Source organism: Scylla paramamosain, unplaced genomic scaffold (genome assembly GCF_035594125.1).
Source record: "Scylla paramamosain isolate STU-SP2022 unplaced genomic scaffold, ASM3559412v1 Contig7, whole genome shotgun sequence".
In the NCBI taxonomy this organism is placed as follows: Eukaryota; Metazoa; Arthropoda; class Malacostraca; order Decapoda; family Portunidae; genus Scylla; species Scylla paramamosain.
Genome location: NW_026973672.1, coordinates 562,464 through 574,532, shown reverse-complemented (window position 1 = coordinate 574,532; position 12,069 = coordinate 562,464). Strand labels below are relative to the sequence as shown.

Below are 12,069 nucleotides of genomic sequence, written 5' to 3'. Positions count from 1 at the left end.
TACGAATCCGGGGAAGCAGAAGTAACGCCCATTCAATCACACACTTCTTCATATTTAACTAACTTCCCGCTGTATTTCACCCACCATACATACTCGATATGACAAGAGCCTCATTTGGTCCAGAGGTGACAAATCCCCACACCACCTTGCTGTACTTCCTCCTCGCCTCCTTTGAGTCGTCCCTTAACAAAGCGACGCAATAGATGACTGAATCTTCGGATAAAACCAATGAAAGAATTCTTGATCCTGTTGTTTTTTTAGCTCATTTCTCGTTTTTCTCGGTGTTTTAGTATGTTTAGTTAAATATGAGGGCTTCCAGTATTTAATCCATGTGTTTTAATGTGTTTTGAGTGTTTTATATTTAATTCTCGGCTGAAACCTATGCTAGACTTATTGATCCCGTTGGTTTAAGATTATTTCACATGTTTTATACCTGCTTCACGTGTTTTTAGGTGTTTTTAAAGTGTTTTATTATATTTAGTTAAGGCTAAGTATTTTATGTTCTTAATGCACTGCTTTTCAAGTAAATTATTGGACACAATAGATTCAGAATCTCTAAGTAACAGAACTGAATTCTCTTATACACAACTTCTTAAATGTTTGTCTATGGCCATTTTTCATCTGATTTTTAAGTGAATACTACTATTAAAACACCTTATCACCTTCATCTAATCAGGAATTAAAGCTTGCGTGGGATTCTGGAGGTATTTAAGACCTATTACAAAGCGAAGGCAGGATCTGAAGGCAAATCTTAAGCTGGTGGAGGTTCAGGCGTGTCACCGAGTGCCACGTTGTGTGTGTGTGTGTGTGTGTGTGTATATATATATATATATATATATATATATATATATATATATATATATATATATATATATATATATATATATATATATATATATCCTCTCGCAGCCCCTCTCGGTCTCTCTGTGTCTCACCTCGTCGTCATGGATGTCCTTGAGGGTGTAGGAGAGCAGTGATCCCCGTGTTAATCAGATCACAGGACGCCACTTCAAACACATTCTGGTTAAATTTCCTCCCATCTCTCTCTCTCTCTCTCTCTCTCTTCCTCCTTTTCCTTTTCTTTTATTTGTTTGTTTGTCAGTTTGTTGCATTCTTCACAAATATATATGAGGCCCCCCGCGGCAGAAGAGTACTAAGTGCCAAAATCAATATTCGCCAGAAATGAAGGTCAAAGTTTTGTAACTTTTACGAAAATGTCAATAGCCGTACAATAAAGCTAGAGTAAAGTTATATACACCAAATTAAAGCCCTGAAACACACCTATAACATGACATTAAAACAGAGGAAATAAAAAAATCATCATCTGGAAAAAAATAAACATTTCCATTATTGATTCGTATTTCTTTTTTTTTTTTTTTTTTTAGTTTTTACTCAGCTATGTTCAATGATATTGGTGTCTTGGTATCTTGCACTTCTCACTTCACACAATCTTGAGGTAACACTAACTTTCCCTTTCTTTATTACAGGTATCACTAACTTTCATTGTTTATTACACACTTCCCCCCTCCCCCCCACCCCTCAATGCCTTTACGATTCGTACTCCAACAGTTCATCCAAGTTGTCGTGTTCACCATCATCTTGAGTGCTATTGACATCACCTGCTTGGGCGTCGATGATGGACCGGTAGAATGGATGGGCATTTTGGGGCATGAGTGCGAGGAGAGATTGTAGGTCACGCACTTTCTCAGGTCTGAGGGCTATGGGGCTTGTGTACTTCTGGGGGAGTGGTTGAGTGGAGAGGTCAAACAGCTGGTGGGACCAGGCTGCCCGTCCCTTCTGCAGCCTGACTTTGATGATGTTATTGTCGTCAGGCTCATAATCAGACTTCACAAGGTAACCCTGGGGGTATGCTAGACGAAAGAGGAGTTTGCGACAGTCTCTGAAGGTGGTGCCTGGTGGCCTTCGTTTGGTGACGTGCTGGTGTTTTCATCATTATCATTCTTGAGGCGTTTCACGAAATCCTGTGCTGCTCTTGCCTCCTTCAAGTGTTCATCCAATTTTGCTTGTTGGGCCAGCTTCTCTCCGTCGGTGGTGGCGTTGGTGATCGTCATGTTAATTGTGTCACAGGTGGTACACGTGTCTACCTTGGGTGGCGCGAAGCTGATATTGAAATCCTTTCTAAATACGTCACTGTAATAATGGAATGTTACCCGTGACTCCTGTGGATAGGTTTGGGCCATCCATGACAGGTACATGTCATACAGCTTCCTGATGGTGAGCGTGCTGTCCAGGTAAAGCCTGTTGGGAGCCTTTGCCCTGCTGTAGTGGCTCGTCATGGCAGGTAAAAGACGAATGTGCTCCTTGACATGCTCTGCTCTCTCGCCCACAATCTTGTTGGCAGGGGTATGGCGGCCGCGTTGGTCAGGCACGGGAACAGAGGTGTGGGTCATTTTGCGGAGGGCATTGTCTATCCGCCTCTTTGAGATGCCGTGCATGGCCATGAACCCAGAAAAGCACACTTTCGTGGTTACGTTGTTGTAAGTAACTTGGTACGCCCGTGATATCGAGCGTCTGCTGACTTCGGCAGCCGTTCGTTTACGAGCAATGGGCATTATTGCTACCATCTTCTGGATGTAGGCATTTTGAAGATTGTAGTCCCCAATTGCCCAAAAAGCAGAGAAAATGGCCTGCACACCAGGCATTGTTACCTTTGAGAAACATCCATCCCTGCATGCTGCCCCAATCACTCGCTGGGGCATAGCACGGTGGCTGGCAGGGCTGGTATAAGGTTCTCCTTTGTTTCTTTTTTCCTTGGCCACAGCACGCTTGTGTCTTGCTGGTGTTCGCTGGCGTTTGCGACCTGCTGAGGGGCCAGCAACATCAGGAGAGGTAGGAGGGCTATCAACGTCTGATAATTCCATTATGGGTGAATAATCAACGCAATAATGGGACGTGAGAATGGAGGAATACTCTCTTCCACAATGCAACTAGATTGAGGCAGAGCGGGGCTGAGGCGGGAGAAGATACGGCGCTCTCATTGGCTCAGCGCTCTGACGTCACAGCACTCCGCGGTCTCTCATTGGCTGGATGGAGATAGTACGCTTCTGCACGGGCGACTTCCAACACCGAGTCAACACCTAGTCGCTAAGGAAAAAAATACTTTGCAAACAACGGGAAATTGAACCTTGTTAACATGGTGGAAAAAGTATACTATCTCCACCAAAATGCGCATTAAGCCTTGGAGCACCTGATGAGGCAAAAAACGCCATTTTGCTCCCGATGGCGCTTAGTACTCTTCTGCCGCGGGGGGCCTCATTATTTTGTCTTCCGCGTGTTTTGTTTGTTTGTTTGTTTGTCACGCCCACGCACTCATGCACATGCACTCTCACGCACACGCACTCACACGCCCATGCTCACGCTCGCACTCTCACATCCACGTACACACTCTCACGCCCACTCACACGCACACACTTTCACGCCCACGCACACACTCATGCCCACGCACGCACTCTCACGCACACGCACTCACGCCCACGCACGCACACGCACTCTCACGCACACGCACACGCAGTCACGCACACTTACGCACACGTCCACGCACTCACGCACACGCATTCTCACGCACACGCACACGCACTCTCACCCACACGCACTCTCACGCACACGCACGCATTATCACGCCCACTCACGCACAGGCACACGAACTCTCACGCCTACCCACGTACACGCACTCACGCCCACGCACACACACACACACACACACACACGCCCACACCCAAGCACGCATACGCACTCACGCCCACGCACACACACACACTCGCACGCCCACGCACTCACGCCCACGCACGCACACGCACTCTGATGCCCACGCACTCGCGCCCACGCACGCACACGCGCTCTCACGCCCACGCACTCACTCTCACTCCTACGAACACGCACTCACGCCCACGCACACGCACTCATGCAAACGCACGCACATTTACGCACACGCCCACTCACTCACACACACGCACTCACGCACACGCACACACACTCAGGCCCACGCACACGCACTCTCACGTCCACGCACACACTCGCACGCCCACGCCCACGCACGCATTCACGTCCACGCACACACACACTCGCACGCTCACGTCTCACGCACACGCACTCTCACACCCACGCACGCACACGCACTCACACCCACGCATACGCACTCTCGTGCCCACGTATGCACACGCACTAGTGCCCACGCCCTAGCACACCCACTCACGCCCACGCACGCACACACACTCTCATGCCCACGCACGCACACGCAATCACGCCCACGCAGACGCACTCTCACGCCCACGCACGCTCTCGCACTCACGCCCATGCACACACGTACTCGCACGTCCACGTACTCACGCACATGCACTCACGCCCACGCACGCACACGCACTCTCACGCCCACGCACGCACTCGCACTCACGCCCATGCACAAACACCCGCACGCCCACGCACTCTCACGCACACGCATTCTCACGCCCACGCACTCTCACGCACACGCACTCTCACGCCCATGGACACACATACGCACTCACGCCCACGCACACACAGTCTCGGACGCCCACGCCCACGCACGCACACGCACTCACGCCCACGCACACACACACTCGCACGCCTACGCCCACGCACGCACACGCTCTCTCACGCCCACGCCCACGCACTCTCCCACGCACATCCACATGCACTCTCACGCCAACGCACGCGCACTCTCACGCCCACGCTCACGCACGGACTCTCACGCCCACACACACGCACGGACTCTCAGCCCACGCACACACACACGCACTGTCACGGCCGCGCCCACCCACTCACCTACTAAACCTCGGCAGCTCTCATACTGTCACACTTTTCAAACTTCTCTTTTTCCGTGTCACGTTTCTTGTCTAGTGTTAGTTTGCTAGCGAATTAATCCCCAGATATTTCATACTAATAATCTGGGCGCATTTTCTATACCTAGCATTCTATTTTTGTCATCAGTTTTCAAGGGAGTCCATTATCAAACAAGTTACTAAGAAGTTAAGTTACTAAGGTCACACCACACACCACCACACACTCCCCAGTGCATCTGCCACAAGCAAGGTCACACCACACACCACCACACACTCCCCAATGCATCTGCCACAAGCAAGGTCACACCACACACCACCACACACTCCCCAATGCATCTGCCACAAACAAGGCCACACCACACACCACCACACACTCTTTTTCCTTACCATTCACCACAAGTAGGAAAACATTCTCACACACACACACACACACACACACACACACACACACACACACACACACACACACACACACCTGGTGGACCCTCTGCCTCAAGGTCCCACACATCAGTTGAAGCAGTGGCACTCCTCAACTCCCTGGACGCACACCCCCATCCTCTGGTTCTAGCCATTCCAACTCATTTGCTGCATGTTGTTTTCCCTGAGGTTCCAAGATCACCTGTTAAGGAGAGCTAGTTGTGTCAGTATATAATGAATGACAGCTGGCTACATGGTCTCCTTTGAGTAGTAGTAGTAGTAGTAGTAGTAGTAGTAGTAGTAGTAGTAGCAGTAGAACAGAAGTAATAGCAGCAATATAATTAGTAGAAGTAGTAGTAGTAGTAGTAGTTGTAGTAGTAGTTGTAGTAGTAATAGTAGTAGTAGTATCACAAATAGTACTTACCTTACACCAGATCCAAGCACGACCACACTCTCAGTAGTAGTAGTAGCAATAGTAGTAGCAGCAGTAGTAGTCGGAATAATTGTAATAGAAGTAGTCTCAGTCACCGCTCCACCAGAAACACGGTCTACTATCCGCCCAGTGCTACTATTCCTGCCATTAGTGATAGTAGTAGACTCAGGAGAACCAGGCGGAGCAGTGAGGACAGTTATTGCAGTAGTAGTATCGATAGTAGCAGTGGTAGAGAGCATTGCAGTCCTTTTGGGTGCGTCAGAGTCAGTTTGTTTACATTTGCAACCATGGTCACTTTTGGCGGGAAATTCATGTGTCGACGAGCCTAAATCTTTGTTTTTTGTCGTCATTCGCTCCTTCGTGGCTTGAATTTCCCTCTTCAGCTCCTCCTTGTCCTCCCGCAGCGCCTCCACCTGTGTTTAATAAAAGAATGTTAAATTTATTCAATACAACACCGCTTCCCCTTCTCTACTACTACTACTACTACTACTACTACTACTACTACTACTACTACTATCTCACCTGGGCTTGACACCTTCCTGTTTGCGTCAGAAGTTCCTCCATTCTGTGTTGTAGCAGCGCGTGTTGTGTCAGTGCAAGTGTAAGAATCCGCTCCTCACCAGACGCACCTGTAGTAGTAGTAGTAGTAGTAGTAGTAGTAGTAGTAGTAAAACAACAGCTATAATAACTACTAATAATTACAATTTTTCCCGCAGATTTCTTTATTTCTTTATTATTCATTACTTAAATTTGCTTTTTTTATTATTACTTTTATTTGTCAGTGTGATGCGAGACAGAAAATAACAGTGCTAATAATAGAAATAGCAATGATCACAATACCTTTTAGCCCAGCGGCCTCTTGGGTCGCCTCAATGTTTCCGTCGCTTACACTCCGGCGCGGCAGCAAGTTATGAAGGGATTGTGTCACCTCCACTAGGCGCACCAGTAGATCTGAAGGCACTGCAATGACCTGAAACACAACAGCGGCAGTGTTACTAATAGTACCAGTAGTTGTTGTAGTGGTAGTAGTAGTGGTGGTGCAAGGATTGGGGTAGTAGTTACTTACTGAAGTGTTATTGGAGTGGTTTGTGGGTTTACGTTCTCGCACCGAGGCACTCTCAACCACCATCGCCATCGTAGTCAGGGCTGCCACCACCACAAGTGCCACCATAGCCAGGAATGCCAACCGTACCGGCTTGTCCATGCTAGAAAGAATGTTGTTGTTGTTGTTGTTGTAATGATAATATTAATAGTAATAATAATAATGATAATAATAATAATAATAATAATAATAATAATAATAATAATAGTAGTAGTAGTAGTAGTAGTAGTAGTAGTAGTAATAGTAGTAGTATTTTGATTACTACATCTTGTGCATTTTCATAGTTATTAATATCTTATATATATATATATATATATATATATATATATATATATATATATATATATATATATATATATATATATATATATATATATATAGATAGATAGATAGATAGATAGATAGATAGACGAAATGATAGCAATGAAATCACAACGGTAAAAATGTTGTAACAATTATAATTATTGTCATAATTATTGTAATTATCATAATGATAATATTGATAATGACAATAATGATAATGATAATGACAATAATAATAGTAATAATATTGATAATCATAATAATAATAATAATAATAATAATAATAATAATAATAGTAATGGCAGTAAGAATAATGTTAATAATTGTTTGGGTGGGCATAGTTTGATAATAATGAGAGATGAATAAAGAATATTGTTAATAATAAGGGTAATGTTTTGCATGAAGACAAACACACAAAACAAACACAAATTGTCAACAAAAAGTCGCAATACTAACATCACAAAACAACACACTAATTTTTCAGAGCATAATTACATATTAATTACAAATAAATCACTCATAATTATAATAATCCATTTCATTTTCTTGTCACCAGTGAATCTCCAAGCGATCAAAATCCAATATGGCGGACTGACATAGAATTCCTCCCTTATTTAGGAGAAAAGGAGGGAAATCTCTCTCTCCTGGAGGAAAGGGAGGGAGGGAAGGAGAGACCGGAGAGACGTCTGCCTCCTGGAGAGAAAGACACGGTACTAAGGGAGAGAGAGGGAGAGGGAGAGAGAGAAAATTGATGAAAAGAGGAGGGAGGGAGAGAGGGAGAGGGGAATCTTGATCCTGGTCTTGGGGAAAGAGAGAGGGAGAGGGACGAAGAGTGAGCGTTTATATAAAAAAAATCAATGTTTTTATTTATTTTGCATTTTTATTTTGTTGTTTATTTATTGAATTGTTTTGCATAATTAGAAAGAAAATGCTTTTGTTATTATTATTATTATTATTATTATTATTATTATTATTATTATTATCATTATTACTATTACTATTATTACTACTACTACTACCACTATTATTATTATTATTATTGTTGTTGTTATTGCTGTTGTTGCTGTTGTTATCATTTTCATTATTAGCATGTAAAGAATGTTTCCTCTTCTTCTTCTTCTTCTTCTTCTTCTTGTTCATTCAGGACAGAACAAGAGGTAACCAGTGGAAGCTTGAAAAAATTTGTTTACGAAAGAGATGCGGAGGAATTGGTTGTGAACAGACTTAGGGAGCTTTGAGAGATTAGACAGGGTGATTAGAGAGAACAGGTGGAAATTTGCAGGCCTATTTCACACAGGGAGTGCCACGCGTAGGCCTACTGACTTGTTGCACCTCACCTTAATTGTTAGACCAGGAGAGGAATGATTGAACGACTTGTAGTGTGTGGTGGCGCCTTACACTCCGCTTGGCTGTCCTCCCCTTCTGACTGTCAACACAGCACACGACAGACAGAGAGAGAGAGAGAGAGAGAGAGAGAGAGAGAGAGAGAGAGAGAGAGAGAGAGAGAGAGAGAGAGAGAGAGAGAGAGAGACCCAAATTCCTCTCGCCAGTTCACGGAAAACACCAGATTTGACTCGTAGTTCAAATTGGCGCCACTGGAAGTCATGTCAGTGAACAGCATTGGTACCCCTGACTGCTGACAAGACTCCAAGAATAATTTTGCTTACTTTAATAACGAGAACAAAGACAAATTAATATTCTACCTACAGCAGTGTACCGCCTCTCTCTCTCTCTCTCTCTCTCTCTCTCTCTCTCTCTCTCTCTCTCTCTCTTAGTGTATCTGTGATGGTCATTAATATATCAGAGGTCAAAGGTCACCATGAGCGGACGTGAGGCACAGAAGCTTCACTCACGCCGGGGCTGAAGGCCGCGTCTCCTCACCCACTGGCGACCTCTGTGTCATTGCGTGGCGTGGTGCTGTGTTGGAGTCGGTCCTGTGTACTTTGCTGGCCCCTGCTGTAGCGTACTGGTGTGACGGCGTGGGTGGGGCGCGCGGCGGTGGTGGCGTGGGCGTCAAGGTTGATGTGACGGCCGGTAATCCTGATAGCGGGAGGACGATGGCCTTGAGGGAGCGCTGGGAGGCTGATGAAGGGCCGGGGGCTGCGGTGTTACAGACGGCTGTGATGGTTGTGGCGCGGGTGGTGGTCAAGGTGGCTGTGGTGTGTCCGGGGGGAGAGGTCGCCGTGTCAGGGGGAGGTGGCTGGTGAGGGGCGGGGGGTGGAGGGGGGGTCACACCAGTCTGCGTGAGGTGACCGGCAAAATTTTGTGCGGCAGTTTATGAACAGCGAGAGGTGCGGCGCTGCTGGTGACCCCGGGGCGGCGGCGCGGTGCTGCAGGGCACAAGGGGAGGGGGAGAGGGGAGAGGGGAGAGCCTTGATGTGTGCCTGTCAGTGTGGCGGTGGAGGCGCCTCAGTGTGTGCTGGTGGTGGTGGTGGTGGTGGTGGTGGCGGCGCACGCACGTCATTGGTGGCCACACCTGCCTTGGGGCACCGGGGCACCCTGCCACACGTGGTGACACTGGGCGCCCCTCGGTCACCAGCAGGAGCCTCAGCAGGCCAGGAGCCTGGAGCCTGGGCCACAGCAGGCGCAGGAGGAGGGGCAGCAGGGCCCCCGCTGCCCACCACAGCAGGCAGCGTGTGGTGAGCAGCAGGTAGGCCTCAGCCTACCTGCTGCGGTGTGTGGTGGTGGCGTGGGGGCAGGCCTGCTGTGGTGGGCGCCTCGACGCGCCCACCACAGCAGGCCGGAGCCCCAGCCCCTCTCTGGCGCGGGACACGCCACGAGCAGGTGAGGCGCCTGGAAGGGGCCCAGCCACCACCTGATACCTGTCTCTCCACACCTGGTACCTGTCTCTCCACACCTGGTACCTGTCTCTCCACACCTGATACCTGTCTCTCCACACCTGATACCCGTCTCTCCACACCTGATACCTGTCTCTCCACACCTGATAACTGTCTCTACCCTTGCATGAACAGCTGGCGTCACCTGCACACACACACACACACACACTCTCCTCAAGGTGTTTTTGATATGAGTAAAGATATAAAACATTGGAATTATAAGATTACCCGCTAAAATTGTTTGCTAGTTGTCTGTCAGGTAGCAAACAGTCTGTATTTTGTAACAATTAATGTCAAATAGAAAAAAAAAATTCAAGATGTGCCACAAGGTTTTATAATAGGCCCTTTATTGTTTGAGATAATACATGAATGTTATTTGTAATGTTAGTGATGTGATAAATGGCGTTCTTTTCGCTGAGTGATACGAACCTAACAGATAATGATTTGTGTAACTTAAATACAAAATTGAATCAAGAATTGCGTAACATTCAGATCGGTAACCGCAAATAAATGAGCCGTAAAAATTAATAAAAGTAATTTCATATTGTTTGAAAGACGCTTTGTTGTCAGTAATTTCAAATTCTTTTATGGAGGCTGTCACCTAATTAGTGTTTCTTCTACTAAATTCTTAGGAGTTATTACTGATGAAAATTTAAACTGGAAGAAGGTTTAATACGATCAGTGTGTTCAAAGTTATCAAAATAATAATAAATCATAATAAAAACTCTTATTTTCCTCCAGCCATCCGTGACACAGCCAGTCCTGCGAAGCGGTCATTGCGTACACACACACACACACACACACACACACACACACAACACCTCATTAGCATCACCACAGCACAAGCATGAAACATCAACGTGCAGGTCAGGTTGAGTGACATCCTGCACCCTGCTGGTATTGCTGACGGCCTTGATAACCGTACTGTTAACTTGATGAGAAAACACGTAGGCTAGGCTTCACTGTTGTGGCCCATAAATAAACTGGTATCTTTGTAACAGCCTACTTATTTAGGGTCTATGGTGGTTCAAATATTTTCCATTAGGAGTTTAATTAGTAACTTAGATAAGTAACTTGATAAGCGTACTGCTAACTTGATGAGAAAACACGTAGGCGAGGCTTCAGTTTCCTTATCTGTTGTGTATTCTTATGTTTAGAGGTGTTGTTCTGGTTCTTAAGGCTTTATTTTGTATTTTCTGAAGTTTTTGGTATTTGGTTTTTACTCATAGTGTGTATTGGGATAGGTGGATGATCAAGAATGGGAAGGATTAGTGTTTTAACTAGGTGTATTTCAATGTTTTCTGGCATATTGTATAGCTTGTATCATTTATTTAGTGCTGAGTCTGCTGTGTTTTTACGTTGCTGAATGTGCTTGTAATAACCAGAGGTGGTTATGGTTAATCCTAAGCATTTCCCCTTATGTTTTAATTCTATTTCTTCCTCATCTCGTTTGGCTGCGAGATGGAGGGAGGTGTGAATTTATTAACGTTTTTTTTTTTTTTTTTTTTTTGCATTTTTTTTCATAGTCATTAACTGCCTTTATTGCTCGCTCAGTTTTGATGTTTAGCATGTTCCTAGATCTCCCTGGGTAGCCAATCATTTGTGTTATATCGTCTGCGAAGCTGATGTTGAGGTTTTGTTGAGGCTGTTGTATATCGTTGGTGTAAATTGTGAAGAGTGTTGGTGACAGGACACTTCCTTGTGGTACTCCGCATTTCATTCTTGGTCCGGTATGGTGATTTATTTTAATGGATGCTGTGCGGTCTGTTAGGAAATCACATCAAAATTTTTCGATAGTTATTGGTAGATGCAACTGAAGTAATTTGTGTTTTAATCCATGATGCCAAACTTTATCTGATTCGTATTGCGCTATTTGCTCAGTGATGATTGCTAATGCATGTGTGGTGCCCCTGCTATTGCGAAATCCAAGCTGGTTGGTGTTGTATAAATTGTTGGTCTCAAGGTGAGTTTTCAGTCTGGTATTGATTATTCTTTGTATTATTTTCCCTGGTACTTCTAGCGGCGAAATTGATCTGTAGTTTTGAGGTTGTTGTGGAGATTTGTCGGGTTTAGGTATGAGTCTGATAATGGCATTTTTAAAATCTATCTGGGAAATATCCTGCAGAGATGGCGCTGTTGTATGTGTCTGTGAGTCTTAAT

At 45.6% G+C, this 12,069-nt stretch overlaps 2 protein-coding genes across 2 annotated transcripts; both read right to left on the bottom strand.

The window, feature by feature from the left end:
* Positions 1 to 3,723: 3,723 nt before the first annotated feature.
* On the bottom strand, positions 3,724 to 6,867 carry LOC135096779 (uncharacterized). Its single transcript, XM_063998535.1, has 5 exons — positions 6,734 to 6,867; positions 6,508 to 6,637; positions 6,190 to 6,296; positions 5,659 to 6,080; positions 3,724 to 5,436 (listed from the first exon to the last, which is right to left on the bottom strand). The coding sequence occupies exons 1-5, from the start codon at positions 6,836 to 6,838 to the stop codon at positions 5,433 to 5,435; spliced, it is 768 nt and encodes a 255-aa protein (XP_063854605.1). The 5' UTR covers positions 6,839 to 6,867; the 3' UTR covers positions 3,724 to 5,432.
* A 2,054-nt stretch (positions 6,868 to 8,921) lies between these two features.
* On the bottom strand, positions 8,922 to 11,629 carry LOC135096795 (WAS/WASL-interacting protein family member 3-like). Its single transcript, XM_063998551.1, has 4 exons — positions 11,444 to 11,629; positions 9,895 to 9,999; positions 9,532 to 9,642; positions 8,922 to 9,311 (listed from the first exon to the last, which is right to left on the bottom strand). Exons 1-4 carry the CDS (start codon positions 11,627 to 11,629, stop codon positions 8,922 to 8,924), a joined length of 792 nt encoding a protein of 263 aa, XP_063854621.1.
* Between the last annotated feature and the right edge of the window lie 440 nt (positions 11,630 to 12,069).